Consider the following 18,566-nt stretch of genomic DNA (forward strand, 5'->3'; position numbering starts at 1 on the left):
CCCACGAAAGGGGTGGGCTCAACCAAGGCAGAGGGCCCTAGCGTGGTCTGTAACGCAAGGACGGTTCAAGGGAAGTGCACGGGCACCTCCAGGGACACAGAGACATCGATCTTCCACCTGCTGATTCACTCCCCAGTGACTGCAACAGCCAGGACCAGGCCAGGCTCAAGTCAGAAGGCTGAAACTCCACCTGTCTCCCATAGGGGTGAGAGGGCCCCAAGCACTCGGGCCCATCTGCTACTGCTTCCCCAAGTGCATTAGCAGGGAGCTGGATGGGAGACAGAGCGGCAGGAAATCCAACTGGCACCTGTAAGCGATGCTGGCAGGGCAGCAATGGCTTAAGCCACCATTCCACTCTGCGAGAAGCTGCCTGTCTAGAGACCGGAGCACTACTCCTGTCGTGACGGACACAGCTCACTGCACTGGGAAGCTGAGGACCGGGCGCCAGGCTCAGGGCTGCTCTCCCATGCCAGGTGACGTGCTAGACACACTTCCGCTGGCTCCATTCTTCTCATATCCCACAGAGAAGAGGCTTCACAACCCCAACTCCACGGATGAGGAAAGGGGGTTCACAGAAATGGCTACTGGGAGCCTGGATTCACATCTGGCTGTGGCCAAGCAAGAAGCCCGTGCCACTCGCACCGCCCTAGCGTCGGAGAGGAGCGAAGGCAACGGCTTGTCTGCACGGTGTTCACGGGGTACGGCGCTCGCCGCAGTCTGCTCCTTCCTGAACACAGGCAGGAGCTATCCTCACCTCGGTTAGCTTTCGTTGCCGCTATGGAAGGGAGTTTCTTTCAGCCGTGTGGGACCACAGTCCTTGTTCACACAGCCCTCATCCATCAGGTGCCTGAGCAGGGCAAGGGACGACCGGATGCCAGTGCAGGATCTCACTCCTGCCATCTCTCCTCAAAGCTGTTCCACCACCAGCTCTGCCTTGAAACCCAACCCAATCTAAGCGCTTCCCAAGGCCCCGCCCTCAGGCCCCACAACTAATGACCAAGTTCCATCCTTACATTATTTACATAAGCCTTCAACACGTGGGCCTGAGGGACACCCGAACTTGATGCAAACTGTAATACCTTGTAACGTTGTCTGTGGGGAACTCCTTCCAGGGTCCACACTTCACGTCCGTGCCTTGGGCCGTTATCTTAGTGCTTTCTCTTCTTCAGCACCGCAGACCACATCGGCTTGCAGTGTTAAAGGCCCAGGGTCTCAGGGCCCTGTCTTGCTGGTTGGTAACCACTCGGGAGAGTTCCCAGGCAGGGCAGGCAGCACAGGGCAAGCAGGGCACCAACAAGACACCTAGCCCAGTGTGTAAGGAGTTATTCGAATACCCGACCCTGGACCCAGTATGTTGCAAGCCGCATCTGTATGCACTGGCCACATGCCGTACCTAAAATGGCGCCAGCCAAAGAAGCCACACCTTCGTGCGTGGTGGAGAGTCACGTAGCAGGTGCCTAGCGCATGCGCAGTGAGCTGCGGCGTGGCCGGCACGTGAACACGGGGGACTGACGAATCCGGTCGCCCAGGACCCTGCGTGATCATGACGCCGACCTATCATCGGCGGAGGCGGGGCCAGTCAGCACATAAGAGCAGACACCTGCCGGGGTCGCCTCCCCTTCCTCTTCCTCATCTTGGTGCGCGCAATAAATTTTACCGCAGAAGGCTTCACTCGCGTCTGCGTCTTATTGCTGGGCAGTAAGACACGTGGGCGCGACACCAGTACCATTTCAATTTTCCTCACAGCTCAAGAACTTCGGGCCAGTCCAGCCATCCACCAATCAGATGTGACCCAGCATTTCGCCTGAGAATCCCGCCCCCAATCTCCCAGCCCCTTCCCCAACTCCGCCCACTTACCAATCATTCTCGGGCAATCACCCGTGACAGTCTCAAGCACCAATCCCCTGGGGCCTGCCCTCAATCCCTCCCAATCCCCGCCCCCACACGGTGCAGCCTCACCTGAGTGACAAACGGTCCCCAGATGCGGCTCGCTCTCTCTCTTCTCCTTCCGGCTCCCCCCTCCACCTCTGCCTCCCCCTTCCTCCTCGTCTCCCCACCACCCTGTCCTATTCCTGCCCCACTGGAATAAACCCCCTAAGACCCCTCGTTGCATCTGGTGTTTTCGATGGTAAAGAGCCAGATTGCGGGAATTAGCTGCATGTAATAATATTGTAGTAATAATGTGACAACTAGAACTCTGTTTTTTTTTTAAACATTTATTTATTTTTATTACAAAGTCAGATATACAGAGAGGAGGAGAGATAGAGAGGAAGATCTTTTGTCCGATGATTCACTCCCCAAGTGAGCGCAACAGCCGGTGCTGTGCCGATCCAGAGCCAGGAGCCAGAAACTTCCTCCAGGTCTCCCACGCGGGTGCAGGATCCCAAAGCACTGGGCCGTCCTCGACTGCTCTCTCAGGCCACAAGCAGGGAGCTGGACAGCAAGTGGAGCTGCTGGGATTAGAACCGGCATCCATATGGAATCCCGGCACGTTCAAGGCGAAGGACCTTAGCTGCTAGGCCATGCCGCTGGGCCCTAGAACTCTGTTTTAAATAACTAACACAGTGGGCTTTGCACAGACCCTCTCTTGAGGTAACCCTCAATTCATCCACCAGCTGGTCCACCTTTCCCAAGTCACAGTGAGGATAAAATGTCAACATGACTTTGGGGTCATCCAAACATGGCAGAACACATCTCTAAGACATGAGAAGAGCTCAGGGCATGGCCCAGCCCCACTCCTGGCCGTTCCAATCTGAACCCCCACAAGCACACACATTTGCGGCACTTCCTACCCTGGGTGTCACGCCACGGTACCAGGATCTACCAAGAGGCTACAGCCATCTTGGCTTCCTGCCTTCTTCCTGGTCTGTCACCTCAGCAACACATCCCTAGTACCAGAACCCCTGACCTGCTCTGCCACGGAAGTCCAACTGAGAGCTGACCTCACCTCACACGTCTGGCCTTGCTGGACTGGCTGACCCACACATGGCCCTCTGTGCAGCCCTCCAGCTCTGCAGTGACCAAGGGATAGACCCGACTCTGAACCCCTCCAGGACCTTCCAGCCAAGGCCCAGAGGTGGGGCCAAGTCCCTGCGGAGGGGCAGTCCAAGCTGGGCCTCTCTCCTCATGGGTGTGTGCTTGCCCGTGGCGTCAAGTGTGCCACTAGCTTAAAGCAAAACCAAACCAAACAAAAACCTCTGATTTCCGTTTCTCAAAGCTCTGTCCCTCAGTTCACTCTTCGCTCTCCCCATTTTCTTTTCTCCTTCGTTTGTCCCGGAGTTTACTGCTGTGGTTACAATTTTCCCCAGAAGTTTTGCTTTTTATTGTTAAAGTTGATTGTCGTTCCTTCTGACCCACAGCGGGGTCCCCGGGAGGTACCACACTTCATACACCCTCTCAACAAGTCCGGTTGCCCAGGAGGGAACTGCACAGTTGACCAACACAAACGTGTACAGAATCGCTATTGAAAATACCTTTACAAAATAGACTTCCAACAGAGGTTTTCCCTCCAACCGCCCTGCCAGCCTCTCTGTGATCATCTACACCTTCTTCCCGGCTCCCTTCCCCGGCGACTCCCGCCAGTCTGAGGCGCGAACTGAACGGAATTCCTGCGCTTGTACGGAACCCACAGGAATCGCAAGATGGCGCCCACCACTCAGAACGGGAGCCGCCATGTTGCCCTCCACAAAGCTTCCCTGTACGGAAAGGCACCAGCCCGGGAGCCTCGGGCTTGGCTCGTGGGCAGGAAGCGGGACTGTTCGCTTTCATGGATGTGACTGGCGTACCCTATAAGCCACATTAGGCGTTTCGAGGCCAGGCAAGTCAGGGGAAAAATTTGTGCTGTGGTAATTGAAGTAGCGGAGGAAGGGGACCCAAGGGGGTCCCTGACAGGAGGTTTGAGAAGTGACAAACTCGTGAGGGAGGTCTGTGGGATTTGAAATGAGGGCGTTTGGAAGTCAGGAACGGCCTGAGGTATGTGTTTAGTAATGGGGAGTGAGGAGTTATGAGGGAGTCTGTGGTGTCAGGAGGAGCGGGTGGATGGTCCCTTTGGTAGGAATACCAGGGTCACGGGGAAGCCGGCGATTCTGAAGAGAACGCCGTCGGTGGGGGAGCACGGACCAAATGTGTGGCGTCCTCATGGTGGGCTTCGGTGGGGTATGTAGCTGGCAGACCCGACTGTTCGAAGATTGGAGGGCATAATGACTAGAGTCAGGATATCGCGAGCGAGCGCCTGCCTCGGTTTACCGGGAAAGGCTTTGAGGGACATTAAGTGTCCCCAGGTGTGGGCAACTAACTATTGAATTAAAGGACACGCCGTTTTTCACGTCTTTTCTCAGCCGGCCGATGTCGCCTTTGCCTAGTGCCTCACTCAGAAATGAGAGTTTGAAGACAGGGACAAAGAAAGCAAAGATTACGTGAGGCGTGATTTCAGTGTTCCTTTTTCCGGGTCATGTTTTGAACATTCGCTCATCATTCAGATGTTTCCTTACATACATATTTTGACGAGACCTAGACTACTTCGTGGCAAACAATCTCCTGATCATGGAAAGTCCCCATATCCCCTATTCTACCCAGTCCTAACTTCTCTTGGGAATGAAAAGAACCTTGCCAGGTAGATGGCTTTTTTCTTTCAGTGATCCCAATCTGTCACTTTCTTCTTCTTCTTCTTTTTTTTTCCTGTCACTATTTTTGTATACAGTGAACAACACTGGAAAATTAGCACTAAAAATGTGGACAGAAGAGATCTCAAAGTTAACATTTTTGTGGCAGGAGAGTTTGCTTGATTAAGGAGAAATGAAAGCGTGATTAGGAGCTTATTGGAATTCAGTTACACTTCTTTTTGGGGACCAGGGAATGCATTCCTCATTTTTCTCATTGTGTGGGAAGTCCTTTTGCAATTGAATCCTTTAATCATTACTGTTGTCTTATGATAGTGTGTCATAAATAGAATTATTGCTCCACAGAGGGAATGATAAAATGATAGTAAATTAACCATAAGTATGTTTATATCTGTCTAATTAAAAAACCTCCCCCAAGTCCCATGTAATCACATAATAGGCATAAGAAGAGAGCAGGTTGGCTGTCTTCTCCACTCAGTGCTTGCCAACACTTCCTTAAGGTTCAAACTCTTCCACAGGGTCGCCCATTATTTTGTTTCTAGACCAGTGAATGTAGAAGCTACAGTCTGAGTTTGGGCTATGAAAACTGGATTCTGATCACTGGTTTTGCTCTTTTTTTTTTTTTTTTTTAGGCATCTGCCCTTTTGGAAGAGAGTAGAAAATGATGCAGTCCCAGGTGAGTGCCTTTTTTGAAAATCCAACTTGCTTATCCATACAATCAGATGGAAAGTACCAGTAGCTGAAGTTTGCATTGCGGAAGCAACAGTGAAGATCTAAACCTAGATAGAGTGGCTGGGCATATGGAGAAAACCTGACACTAAATATTTTTATGAACTTATATAATCAATTTTTCTGATCTTTCTTGCAGACATCACTAGCTAAATGATTTGCATTTCTCTAAAGGAAAAATAGAAAAATTTCCCATGGGAAGAAAACATTTCTTGATACATAAGGCTTAAAAAAAAGTTTGTCTTTATTGGATTTTTCGTTAGGTACTGGAGTGAAAACTGTTCTCGCAGTAGATTTTTTTGTAGCTGTGTCTTAAAATTTTTTCAGAGGTAAGGCACTTAATGTCTTAACCACTGGCCTTGAGCTTTATGATTTAGAACAGGAGGTCATAAACTGTTACCTGTGGGTCAAAGCCAGTTCTCTAGCAGTCTTTTTTTTTACACTGATTTATTTTGAGAGGCTGAGAGAGACACAGAGGGTGGTTGGACACTCAGTCCAGGTCTCCCTCTGTATGGCAGAGGCCCAAGTACTTGAACCATCATTACCTGCTGCTTTCCCCAATCTAACTGAAAACTGGAACTAGGAACTGGAGCAAGGAATTGGCTCCATGTAGTCCAACGTGTCATGCAAACATCTTAGCTTGTACCTTAACAAGCAGGCCAAGTGTCCACCTTAGGCTGTTTGTATAAACAAAGATTTTTCTAGAGCACAGCCATGCCATTTCTCCCGTCCAAGTGCTAACCAGTGACCCTAACAGCCAGGCTGTTTCTTTACACATGCCTATAGCAGTGCTGAGTACATATACTTTGCTGAAAACAGTTTGTTGATTCGTACACTGTAAGAGCAAATTAATTAGAGGTTTTCTGCTTCAGCCAAAGATAATCTAGATAATATGGAAAAGATAACACACTTAGAATGGTCTTCCAGAAAGTTCTCTCAAATGAGTTTACTAAACTATGCTTCTACTTATCTGACAAAACTTCAGAGAGCAAATGTCTCTGATACTTCCATATCCTTTGCTGTGGTTTTAGAGTTTGTATGATTGTGTCCAATTCAAGGCTGTTCCTTGCTCTTCCATTTTACCTGTCTGTATTTTGCTATCTGCCAGTACTCACTGTATGCATGGTACAGACATTTCAAACTAAGTAAACAGATAAAAATAAAAAACGAAGAGATCTTTCCTCTTCCTGGAATAATCAGTGCTAATCATTTGTTTCTAACTATTCAAAACCTTTTTTTACATAAGTGTAGTTGGATTAAATGTGTAAAAGTGAAAGTACTAATATGTGAGAATATCTCTTGTGTATTTCTTTTGGAAAAAATAATGCTATAGTATTTTGTTCTGCAACCTGATTTTTAACTTTCTGTCTGATACAGACTTCTGTATACCCCTTTATTATGTTCCCATGGTAGTAATACATTTTTCACTGTTTTATCAGATGCATAATATTTTCTAATATTGTCTTGGATTGTCTCATCATCTAGAAAATGGAGATTGTAATCCTCACAGGGTTGTGAAAATTAAAGGAAACACTTGAGTATCAGCAGTAAAGCAGAATCCGAGTGTTGGGGTTAGCTGGACCACTTCATTATAGATCACCTGAAACTGTCTCTTTATGTCTTTTGATACAGTCAACCCACTTCCTCATTTATTTCTATTTTCATAGGTTATCCAGTTCCCAAACCAGATATCATCTCCAAGCTGGAACAAGGAGAAGATCCATGGACCATACAGAAAGACATATCACATTGGCTCTATCCAGATGAAAATCGGGCACATCAGAGACAAGGTAAGTAAAATGTCACCTTTATTATTATTTTTTTAGATTAATTGGTGCCTGCAGCTTAGGTTTCTGTCTGCAGCTTAGGTTTCATCTCATTTGTTGACCCTGTGCTGAGAACTTAATAGATGTTGAATAGTTGTTGTGAGCATTTATTAGATAATCAACAAGTAACTGAAAGTGGTTGTGGGCGTTTCTTGTTTCTTGTTGAAGCTTTCAATATAGTTTGTGTGAAAAAGTTTTAGAGGCAATCGCAGTCAAACTTTTCCCAAGACATCAATTGTTTGGGGGAAGGTATGACCCTGACTGTAAAATTGGCTTGTTTTGAAGTTCAGGAAAAGGTGTAAAGGTCTGGCAGAATTGGAGAAGGTGTTTTTCACAGCATGTGGCTGTAGCTGATCTGAATGATCTGAGTGCTGATGAGAAGGCGAGGGGTGAAGATGTCCTGTCAGGGAGAGAGCTTGTGAACAGAACTTTGGAGTTAGGAAGATAGAAGTTTTCAGGGAGAACTTGGTTCATTTTACCTGACATGTAAAGGAGGTGTTTTAGTGGGAGTAGTAGAATTCAAGTGTGACTCTGGTTTTGAACCCATAGTAGAATTATGGATTTTTATGTTGTTTGTGTTAATTGGTAATTAAGAAAGTAGACTGAGGAGGGTTAAAGTATTCTGAATACAGAGAAAATTTTGTTTCTTTGGAGTGGTGTCAGGACAAGTCAAGTATCTGTGGAAAATGGTTTGTAAGATCAATGGACTAGAGCCCCGTGTGATAGAGTAGTGGTCAAAATCCTCGCCTGGAATGTACCGGGATCCCATATGGGTGCTGGTTCTAATCCTGGCAGCCCTGCTTCCCATCCAGCTCCCTGCTTGTGACCTGGGAGAGCAGGAAAGCTTTGGGACCCTGCTCCTCGGAGTAATACTAATCAAATAAAATGTGCCAGAAAATGGAATCCTTCCTCTTTTCTAGAAGAAATATTATAGAATTCACACTATATTTTACTAAAACATTTAGCTGATCTTAACTGTTGTGTTGTTCTTCACTATTTTGTGGTTTTCTCTGTCTTCATCTTGTTTTAATCATGTTCTTTTTGCCTTTCCTGGAGTTCAATTCACAGTGTTTATCATCATAACCTATTGAGAGAGGAATGCTTAGGTATTTTAGGATTCTTGCCTGATCTGTAATTATTGCTGTAAATTTCCCTCTATTGTAGGTTTAGGTAGAGTTGGTTTTATGAATATTTTAATTATGTTGAAATCCTGTATCCATTTGAATAGCCATTAAAATTCATCCAAGTTAAAAATAATTATGCTAGCAAACTAAAATACATATTTGTAAGTTTTCAAGGAGGTGTAGTCATAGATCAGAAGTTCCCTTAGAATTCGTTTCCCCCTGCTTGATAACCACAGTATTCTTTCTTTTAAATTTTATTTATTTGAAAAGTAGAGAAATCGAGAGTTCGCATCTCCTGGTCACTCCCCAAATACCTGCTGGACCTGGTTGAAGGTCAAGGCTAGGCATGCAGCTGAGGTCTCCTACATTGGTGGCAGGGAGCCAACTCCCTGAGCCACCTGTTGTCTCCTAAGGTGTGTGTGAGCAAGAATTGGGATTCAGGTGCTGAGCCAGGACTTGAGGTCGGGCACTCTTAGGGGATGTGTGTGTGCCAAGTGGCTTCTTAGCTGCTTCAATGTATTTTCTTTTTAAGTTGGTCTTATGTGTGAGTTCTGTTTGAGATGCATTTCTCTTAGAAAAGAGTAAGTGAGTGTGATAAAAACTACTCATATTGTCAGTTACATTTATACAGCAATAAAATAATTTCAGAATATGAGTTCATGGGGTTTTAATACTTGCTTTAAAAATAGTATTGATTTATTTTTATTGGAAAGACAGATTTGCAGTGAGGAGAGACAGAGAGAAAGATCTACTGTCCACTGGTTCATTTGCTAAGTGACTGCAAAGGCCAGGGTTGAGCCGATCTGAAGCCAGAGCCAGTAACTGCTTGGTCTCCAAGGCTTTGGGGTGTGCTCTGTTGCTTTCCTAGGCCACGAGCAGGGAGCTGGATGGGAAATGAAACAGTCAGAAAATAAACTGGTGCCCATTTGGGATACTGGTGCTTTCAAGGCAGGTATTTAGCTTCTGTGCCATTGCCATAATACTTGCTTTACCATCATTACATGGAGGACAGGTATTCAACCTGGCAACTAAGACATCTGTATTGCAAATGACAGAGAGACTCTGTATTCCAAGGGACAGAAAAAGAGAGAGGAAAAATATCCCTCTCTGTTTCTGTTTCCCTCTCTCTCTAAATGTTAAAAATTGGTATTTTAAGGTTGGTTTTTAACATATTCAATGTGTTTTCTAGATACAGTACTAAGAATACAGCGGCATTCCCTTTCCTTTCTCTTCTTCCATCCCTCCCACCTTCATTCTTCATCCCTTTCTCTCTCTCTCTCTCTTAATTTTTTTTAGGCAACATATTATAAATTTACAATACAGTAAAGAAACTTAATTTATCACTAGAAGTAGTTCACGATAAGTGATCTGCCACTTCTATCAAAATAGCCATTATAGGAAATATTGTAAGTAACAAATGTGGGTAAGGAAGTGAGAAAGGGCAACCCTTGTACACTGCTAGTGGGAACGTGAATTGGTACAGCCATTGAGGGAGATTGATGTGAAGGTTCCTCAAAACACAGACAAAAGAGCTGTCATTAATCTGACTATTCCACTTGTGAGTATGTACCTAAAGGAAATGGACTCAGTATGTGGAAGCAAATCTTTGCTTGCGTGATTTATTGCAGCACTATCACAGTAGCCAAGAAATGGAAGCAACATGAGTGTCTATGGATAGATGAGTAGATGATGAAAGTGTGCTCTAAATACATGATACTATTCATTTTTAAACAGGGAGGAATGGCTGTCATTTATGACAACATAAATTAACATGGACAATATTCTTGTAAGTAAAATAAATTAAGCATAGAAAGACAAATATTGCATAACCTCCACTTACATGGGTAGGCTAAAATAATAATTGCCAAATAGTGAGAGTGGTGGTAGAAGATATCAAAGGATACAAAGTTTCAGATGGACAGAAGGAAGATTCAGGAAAACTATAGTCCTGCCAAATGACTAGAGTTGACAGTATGCGTTATATATTGATAATTTCTTTCTTTTTTAAAGATTTATTTATTTATTGGAAAGTCAGATATACAGAGAGGAGGAGAGACAGAGAGGAAGATCTTCCATCTGATGATTCACTCCCCAATTGAGCGCAACGGCCAATGCTATGCTGATCCAAAGCCATGAGCCAGGAACTTCTTCCGGGTATCCCACACGGGTGCAGGGTCCCAAAGCATTGTGCCATCCTCTACTGCTTTCCCAGGCCACAAGAAGGGAACAGGAAAGGAAGTGGAGCTGCCGGGATTAGAACCGGGGCCCGTATGGGATCCCGGGTGCGTTCAAGGAGAGGACTTTAGCCTCTAGGCCATTGCACTGCCGGGCCCCTATATTGATAATTTCTAAGAGTAGATTTTAAATATCCTTACCACAAAAATAAGGATATGAGATGATAGATGTTATTTTGAATTAATCACTCCACAGTGTTAATGTATTGTTAAAGTATGTTGTACATGATAAAAATCTATAATTTTTGTCAGTTTAGCAGTATTCAAGAGGACTTTTTTCATAAATAGAAAAGTGAATTGTAAAATACATGGACTTTTTAAAATAAGCACTTGAGGTAGAGGAGAATGTCAGTGAAAGAATACTCAGACAGAATAAATAGAGTGTTCAATGATCATGAAATTTTAGCATACCTAGTGTGTTTTAGAAAAAACAAGGAAAGTAGTGCTTCTGTTTCAAAAGTTTGTGGATAAAGGTCAGAGGGATATTGTGTAGAATCTGATAGATTATGTAAATGATTTATTGTTTGCACTGTGTAAAATGAAGTATCTAACTTTTCAGCATCTGAGACAATTTTAAATTAGTAGAAGAATTGCAAGAATAGTCCAGAATTTCCATTTAGCCTTTATTCAGCTTAACTGAATGTTGACATCTGATGCAACCATGATATATTTTGTAAAATAAGAACTTTTACTTTGCTACTAAGTGATTAACCAAATTGTAGACTTTATTTAGGTTCAATAAAATTTCTAGAAATATTTTAGCCAGGACCCAATCCAGAATAGTGGTAAATTTGATAGTTGTATCTCCTTCGTCACCCCTATCATGTTTTAGGACCTTTGTAATTGTGGAAACTACTGATCATGTTCTGTGGCGTGTTTTAATTTGCCACATGTCTACACACTTTTAAAGGATTTATTTATTTTTGTTTGATAGATTTTTACACAGATAAGAAAGGATGAGAAAGTGGATGGCTGCAAATTCTGCATCAAAGTTCTCTTGTAACCTAAGGGTGTGTTTCCTTACGTCACAGCCTGTGAAATGGACTCTGCCTGTTATTCCTGAGCTAGGTGTAATAGGAGACAACTGCATTGCACAATAGGCTCCTAAATTCTTCAACACAGAAATGGATGAAATCTGGTCAACATGCTCCTGAAAGGGTGGCTGTGGCCCATCTTCAGTGTATGTAAATGACAGGTGGTTAAAGACTAGCTTGAAGATAGATTATGAGTGTCTAAAAACAGTGTGTAGAAGAGCATGGAATAGTAAGTGATTTCCCACCCTTCTCATGGATGGAATAAGATTGGGATGCTTTACTTGAATAAAACCCAGAGGACTCCAAAAGGAGCACTTGAAAATACAATGATTGTCTATCCGATGGGAGATGAAACTCTGCCCCACTTTTTTTTTTTTTTTTTTTTACTGAACTGAAAACTGCAACTGCAACTTTGATTTTTATAAAAACAAACATTTACTTTTCTTGAAAAGGCAGATACAGAGAGAAAAAGATCTTCTATCCACCAATTCACTCCTCAAATGGCCACAATGGTTGGAGCTAAGATGATTTGAAGCCAGAATCCAAGCTATTCCTCCAGGTCTCCCTCAGTGGTGCAGGTGCAGGATTCCAAGGACTTGGGTTACTTTCTACTGCTTTCCGGTACCACAAGCAGAGAGCTGGATGGGATGTGGAGCAGCTGATACAGGAACAGGCACCCATATGGGATCCCGGTACATGCAAGGCGAGGTTTTAGCCACTAGGCTATTGTGCCAAGAGTAAATCTTTCATTCAGCTCTGGAAGAAATGAATTTGAAGAAATACTGGTATGCACAGCCTCATTCACAGCTGTGTCTTTAAAAGTGTATTGAGGATTAAAAGCCTTCCCAAACCCAAGGAACATGCACTGCAATGAACTTGGTCAATCAATGTTCAGGTTTGCTGTTCAGATGAGACTTGCCAGTCTCTCTGCTGTGGGCATTGGATTACTCTTGGCTTGCACTCATATTCTGCACTCTCCTGGGATATTTGTCTTTCATTCCAAACAGCAGCTGGCCATCTGTCCTTCTCCATATTGCCTTATAGATCCAATCAATGGAGTCACATTATCTGGATTCTGTGCAGGTGAATCTGGTCTGGTGTGAGGGTGGGGGTCAATGGTAGGAGATTCTTTGGGAGAAGAATGAGGACAACGTTTCATTTTTTCCATTCCCCTGTCAGCCCATGGGTGCTTAGATGCAAATATCTTGCATAGCGTGGCCATTATTTTCATCAAGTAGGTCTATCTAGACCCTGCCATCAAACTCCAGCTACCTGCCACCCTTTGTCCAACTAGCGTGAAGAGGACCAACATTCCTGTTGTTTGCAATTAGAGTCAACACATTGTCGTGATGGTCTTCCCACATTTTGCCCACACCTTTAAAAATGTCTTCCTCATGGAAGTTTCCTCATGTCTCAGGTTGGGGTCATGCTGAACCTTCTGCTGGGACCCTGAAATTATGTACTATAATCCACTTTAGAAACACTGATGGGGTGTAGGTTCCTGGTGGGGAGTGCTGTGAAGGTAACAGCTTCTGCAGCAGTCAAGCTATGCCAGCACTCTTGGCCCCAATACCCACTAGGTTTCAAAGAGAAATTCCACCACATTGATTGGCCCTTAAAATATGACAAGCCATTCTGTACCAGGTATGTCCCATTAAGTCCAGTCAATAGAAGAGACAAATGAGAGGAGAATGACAAGGTTTAAGGAAAAATAATGCTGGCTTTAATGAAGTCAGGGGTGGTTCGAACATGCAGGGCACTTTGCAATGGAAGGCACAGTTTCCACCTTGTGGCTCTGGGAAGCTTACTGATTTCATGCACAGCAACAAAATTGCTACCCAGAGGAACATTTTGGTGTGTGCTAGGGAGAACAGTGAAGGCATCTGTGATACTAAGACATAAAAGAAACTATGAATCTAGATCTGTCTGGTTAGGAGCGGGGAAAGCTGTACCTCAGTGAGATGAGACCCTTCACACTCCATAGTCCTCAGTGCCAAACCAGAAAGAGCCTGCTGAAGATCTTATCCCACGTTGACTGTTATTGGGCATGACAGAGTCTCTCAGGATTTTAGTTAGGACTGTCTTCAGGTCTTCAGCAACTATTTTGAGAAAGTATCTCTGTTTCACTTTTCTGAAGTAGGTGACAAGAAATCTACAAGGTGGGAAGATGTTAAGAAGGAAGAGGGTTATCCTTGCAAACACACAGGTCATGCATTTGAGTTTCAGATCACTGCTTCTGAGACGCTGTGCATCATGTGACTTCATGACATCCGTGTAGTCTGTGAGTCTGTTTCCCTTCCTCTGTGCCACCTGCTGGAGTGCTTCATCATCTACACCAAAGTTTGATCGGTAGGATTTCAGACACTCAGCGAGATCATCCACGTGCCAAATGCCAAAGACACTTTGCAAAGGTGGAACCGTTACTGTCTTCTGCACGGAGGTCACCTGATTGTCAATGATCTGCTCACAGTAGTGTATCATGTTTTGAAGAGGGCCATCACGTCTAATTTGGCAGATGTCCTCTTCTAATGTGTCTCTAAGTTGTGGGAATTCATATGAACAGGGATTAAGGCTGGAAACAAGGAATATGGGGGGTTCACACACTCGTGCTTTCTGGAGACTTCCCAAGATGTGATTTCTAATGTTTTGCTGTAGCTCAAGGTCTGGGAGGATGCTTGAGCTGAGGTCCTGGTCCAGCTTTGTCCAGACAATGTAGGACTTCTTTCCCAAGTCCTTGATGGTTTTCACAAGCTTCACATGATTAACACTGAACTGTTGGGATGCAATGATGATGAAGAGGTCATACTGGTGGAACTGCATTTCCACCGGATAGTCCTGCAGGGTTTCAGTGATTGACCCCATGCCAGGAAGGTCCCACAGCAGCACATTTGGGAAGAGGGAAGACACATAGGCGGCACGGGTTTGGGTTGTTTGTACTATCCCTGTGGGCGCAGAGGCTTCCTCCTCATGACCTATGTTGCGGAGTGCATTGATGAAGGTAGACATGCCATTGCCAGATACTCCTGTCACAGCAATGTTAACTGGCGCCTGGGACACTACCTTCAGAGGCCTATTCATGTCAGAGACTACCTTCAGCAAGTCTCCATCCGCTATATCTTTCTTGATCTTTATAATTTCATTCTCAAATAAGATGTTGCAGTCCTCCTGGTGTGGGACAACAGAGTTCAAGGATGCAGATAATGGAGTGTAAGGGGAAGACAGGGGCTCTGTCATATTGGTATAACCTGCAGAAATAGAAGGACCCATGAGTCACACAGATGAATACAACAGGGTACCCAAGATGACCTTGGTTAGCATCCCTAAACTCAAGGTCATATCTGCATCGAAGATCACAGCAAAGATGTTTGGATTGAATGCAGAGTGAGCAACAGGAGCTCTTTCAGGCAATTTGCACATTGCTGCAGAGGAGTGTGGGGGCAGGGTCCTTGTGGGACACTTGAGGCTGGCTGTGCCTCCAGAGTAGGAATGTGTCTGGGAGAGGCCTTGGGGAGTGGAAGAACTCTTCCAAAAATTCCCATGGAAGATTTTCTTTGGTCTTTCTCTCTTACTCTATTCTAATACAGAAAGTCTGCTCCTTCATGATTTTTAGATACTATTTTATGATCAGCAAAAACCAGGCAATAGTCAGGAAGGTATTTCTCTGCTGTAGGTGGCACCAGAGAACAAAAACATCCAGTTCCTTTAGCCTCTTTGAAGTTATGGTCAATGTCACTTTCTACCACTTGACCTTACCAGCCAGGCAGGTGAGCACAGTCTGACATGCTGCAGTATCAGTGAAGTCAGCCCCCTTCTTTGGCTGTTCCCTGAGCTTGTATTTGATTATCCTATTGGGCTGCAAGTAAAGGGAGAGACTCTTCCATTTACTAAATTCTGCTCTACTTCAAGGCAATGGCTAAACAACTAGTCATCATTACAGCCCCAAGCTTAATCCTTCCAAATTATCCATGGAGCAAGGTTTGGGGGCTGATGTAAGGAAAATGGGGAGCAGGCATTTGGCCTAATGGTTTTGACCTTGGCTGAGACAGCTGCATTTCATACCTGAGTGCCACAGTCTGAGTTCTAGTGTCAGTGTGTTTGTGTGTGTCTTTGCTCAAATAAATAAATTTTAAAACCTAATAAGATAACCTTACTTCTAGAGAGGTAGGCCTCTTTCACAAACTTACTGCAAAAACCACATGTAGCGCTGCACATCTCATATTACCTGTACACACTGGAACACAAGCTTGGTATGCACATTGCCCATGCCAAGTAATCTCCATTCACTCCACCATACACACTCAGTCACCTTTGGCACACACAGCACTGTCACAGTCACATGTACTTAAAGTACACATCTGCACACACTCCTTTACACTGACGTGTGTTCACATTCCATAATATACTGAAGCTAAACATCACACACACACACAAACACACACACACACTCAATCCTCCTTGCTGCACATACCACATGCTTACTCAGGTCTCCATGTGTCCACTTGCCCACACATACCCACCCAAATAGCTCACTATTGGTGACCCACATTCACATTAGCATTTTTTTGGTGAACACTCACACTCAGTGCACACACCTAACTACCCAGGCTGATACATGCTCACTCACCCCAACACTCATGCCTGGTCTGTATTCTCTCTTATCGGACATGTGCTCATGAATTCACACACCAGGAATTTGCCTCCTGAGTGCCCAAGACAATGGATCTACCCAATGTCTGGCCCCTGCAAGGCCCCGGAGACAGCACTGGTATCAGATCCTGACTGTGAGGGTCAGCACAAGGCTCAATACTGCCGGGTCTCCCTATCCTTGGTTCCATTACCACAGATGCAACCAATCACTGTTACCTCCAATACTTCTTAGACATACAATGCTTCTGTCTTTTCTGAACATACAGAGAAACTTTCTTGTTGTTACTCCCTAAATAAACAGTTTGCAAGCTTTTACATAGGATTTGGATTGTATTAGGTGTCATAAATGACCTAGATTATTTCAGATGTACTATAAGTTCCCGTTAAAATTTTGAAATTAATTTAAAAATAATAACATTAAGTATAAACTAGATTATGTATAGTTTATATGCAAATACTGCACCATATAACAAGAGGGTCCTGAGAAGATTGGTGTCTGTGCAGGGAAGGGAACTGTGGAACCAGTGCTCCATAATAACAAAGAATAACGGTGTATTTCCAGACTTGTGCTGTGACCATGTCTGTGAACTGAGCGAGCATCTCCCAGTCCATCTGCTCACCTGTCCATCAGTGCTGAGCCACATGGAATGCGACCTTAGGTCTTTCCTTTCCCTCAATCTGTGGTACCCACAATTGCATGCCTTTAGGCAGAGGCACGCACACATGCACACACTACACACACAAGCACACACACATGCATTACAGTCATCCACAAAGGAACTATTTAGTGCCCTGTTGCAAAGACAGGGCTCTTCACTACAAACAAATGTTTTAATCTAGAAGAATTGAAAGAGCAGGCAGACACATAATCTCTAGACCTTCACATCACAGATCCTTATTTTTGGATAAGGTGGCTCAGCCTGGTGAGCTAGTTACTGGAGTTGTCCAGGTCAAACCAGCCATTGCCTGTGCTGTTCCTGATCTCCTGTTGGACATGAAAACATTTGAAAATAGCCTCTACGGAATAGGACTGGCATACCCTGCCTTTGTTCAAAGTCATCTCAGAGAGAAACTCCTGATGCCAGGTGAGTCTCGGTGACCGAAGCAAATTCTTTCTCACTCTTGACTGGGCAGCATTTGGAGCAGCACAAGTATCTAAGGAGATTAGACTTACCCGCAATGCCACAGACACCTGCTTTGGATTCATCTATAATAGGAAACAAGCCAGACCCTCAAGCTCCTTATGCTTAATGTTAGGGCATCAGCTCCCACTGGAGACAGAAAAGCCCAGTTTATGGCCAGCTTGCCATTTTAAGCCCTTTTACTTACCAGTGACTGGAAGCAGGGTGTCTGTGATCTGGGGGTACAGGGCACGCTTGAGATGGCTCATTTCCTGGGGATGTTGTCACTGCACTTCCACACAGAAGTAGATCCTGGTTGGATCATCCAAGACTGGACTCCAAGTGCACATGGGATGATGGGAGTGAGGGATGGGAAGTGGGGTAGAAAGAGCAGAGAATTCTCTTGAGCAGAAGAAAAAGGCTAGAGTGAGTGAGGAGTGGATTGTCAGCCTTCACTGTCTCCTTCCTGCATATTTAAGTCTCTCCCAACTCCGCCTCCCCACCCCAGTTGGGAGGGAGATCAGGTGAGGACAATTTTCAATTTCATTTCCTGGAAATGAGTCTATTCCATGAGCATCAAAAATAGAAATGGTTTCACTTACTTCTGTCTGAAGGTGCCAGGATCCCAATGCTGCAGAAAGTGTGGCAACACTGACCCTGGCCCAGATGAATGGGGAGGGCCCTATGGGATTCCTGCTCCCTGTGCAGAGGCCATCCTACTGCCACAGGGTCTGACAAGGGGTCCTGTTGCCTCTTCACCCTAACTCCATGTCCTTGTGCATGGCACAGAGTCCTGTGAGACTGTCAACATTCTACTTGCAGTGAGGCGGTGAATTGAGACATTACAATTTGTCTCCCTTGGCTGCCTTGCCCCTGCCAGGATCAGCATTTACCCCCCAACAAGCCACCCTCTGAGTTCCTGGCCGGACTGTGGCTGGTACCAGGCAGCAAGGTGCTCTTCTGCCCTGTCCTTCTACCTGCACTGACAGCACCCCATTGGGTCAGATACTGTGACCCCCTCCCCACCTGCCCAGCCCACTTTCTGTGCTCCTGACCTCTAACCCCAATATTTTCAGCAATTTTCACATCTGGTTCTGCACTGACTGGCTGACAATCTCAGAAACCAGAGTTAGTACACCCATGCTGTTTGTTCAGCATCATTGCATCATGGCTGTGTACTGATAGGGTCATGTTTGGCAGGGATTACTGTTCTGACTCCCTTGATTCCCCAA

At 45.0% G+C, this 18,566-nt stretch overlaps 1 protein-coding gene and 1 long non-coding RNA gene across 2 annotated transcripts; one reads left to right on the forward strand and one right to left on the reverse strand.

Annotated features, from left to right (window-relative positions):
• The first annotated feature begins 4,530 nt into the window (after positions 1–4,530).
• On the forward strand, positions 4,531–7,135 carry LOC121154088. Its single transcript, XR_005883460.1, has 3 exons — positions 4,531–4,612; positions 5,252–5,295; positions 7,016–7,135. It is a non-coding gene; the product is annotated as an uncharacterized LOC121154088 (long non-coding RNA).
• Positions 7,136–13,537: 6,402 nt separating this feature from the next.
• Positions 13,538–14,800, reverse strand: IRGM (immunity related GTPase M). Its single transcript, XM_040974682.1, has one exon. It carries the CDS (start codon positions 14,798–14,800, stop codon positions 13,538–13,540), a length of 1,263 nt encoding a protein of 420 aa, XP_040830616.1.
• Positions 14,801–18,566: the final 3,766 nt, after the last annotated feature.

The sequence above is a fragment of the Ochotona curzoniae genome, unplaced genomic scaffold, assembly GCF_017591425.1.
Source record: "Ochotona curzoniae isolate NIBS_2020 unplaced genomic scaffold, NIBS_Ocur_1.0 contig_1, whole genome shotgun sequence".
NCBI lineage: Eukaryota > Metazoa > Chordata > Mammalia > Lagomorpha > Ochotonidae > Ochotona > Ochotona curzoniae.

Excerpts from the sequence above, each read along its gene's own strand:
- IRGM (XM_040974682.1), bottom strand. The coding sequence starts at position 14,800 with ATGACAGAGCCCCTGTCTTCCCCTTACACTCCATTATCTGCATCCTTG.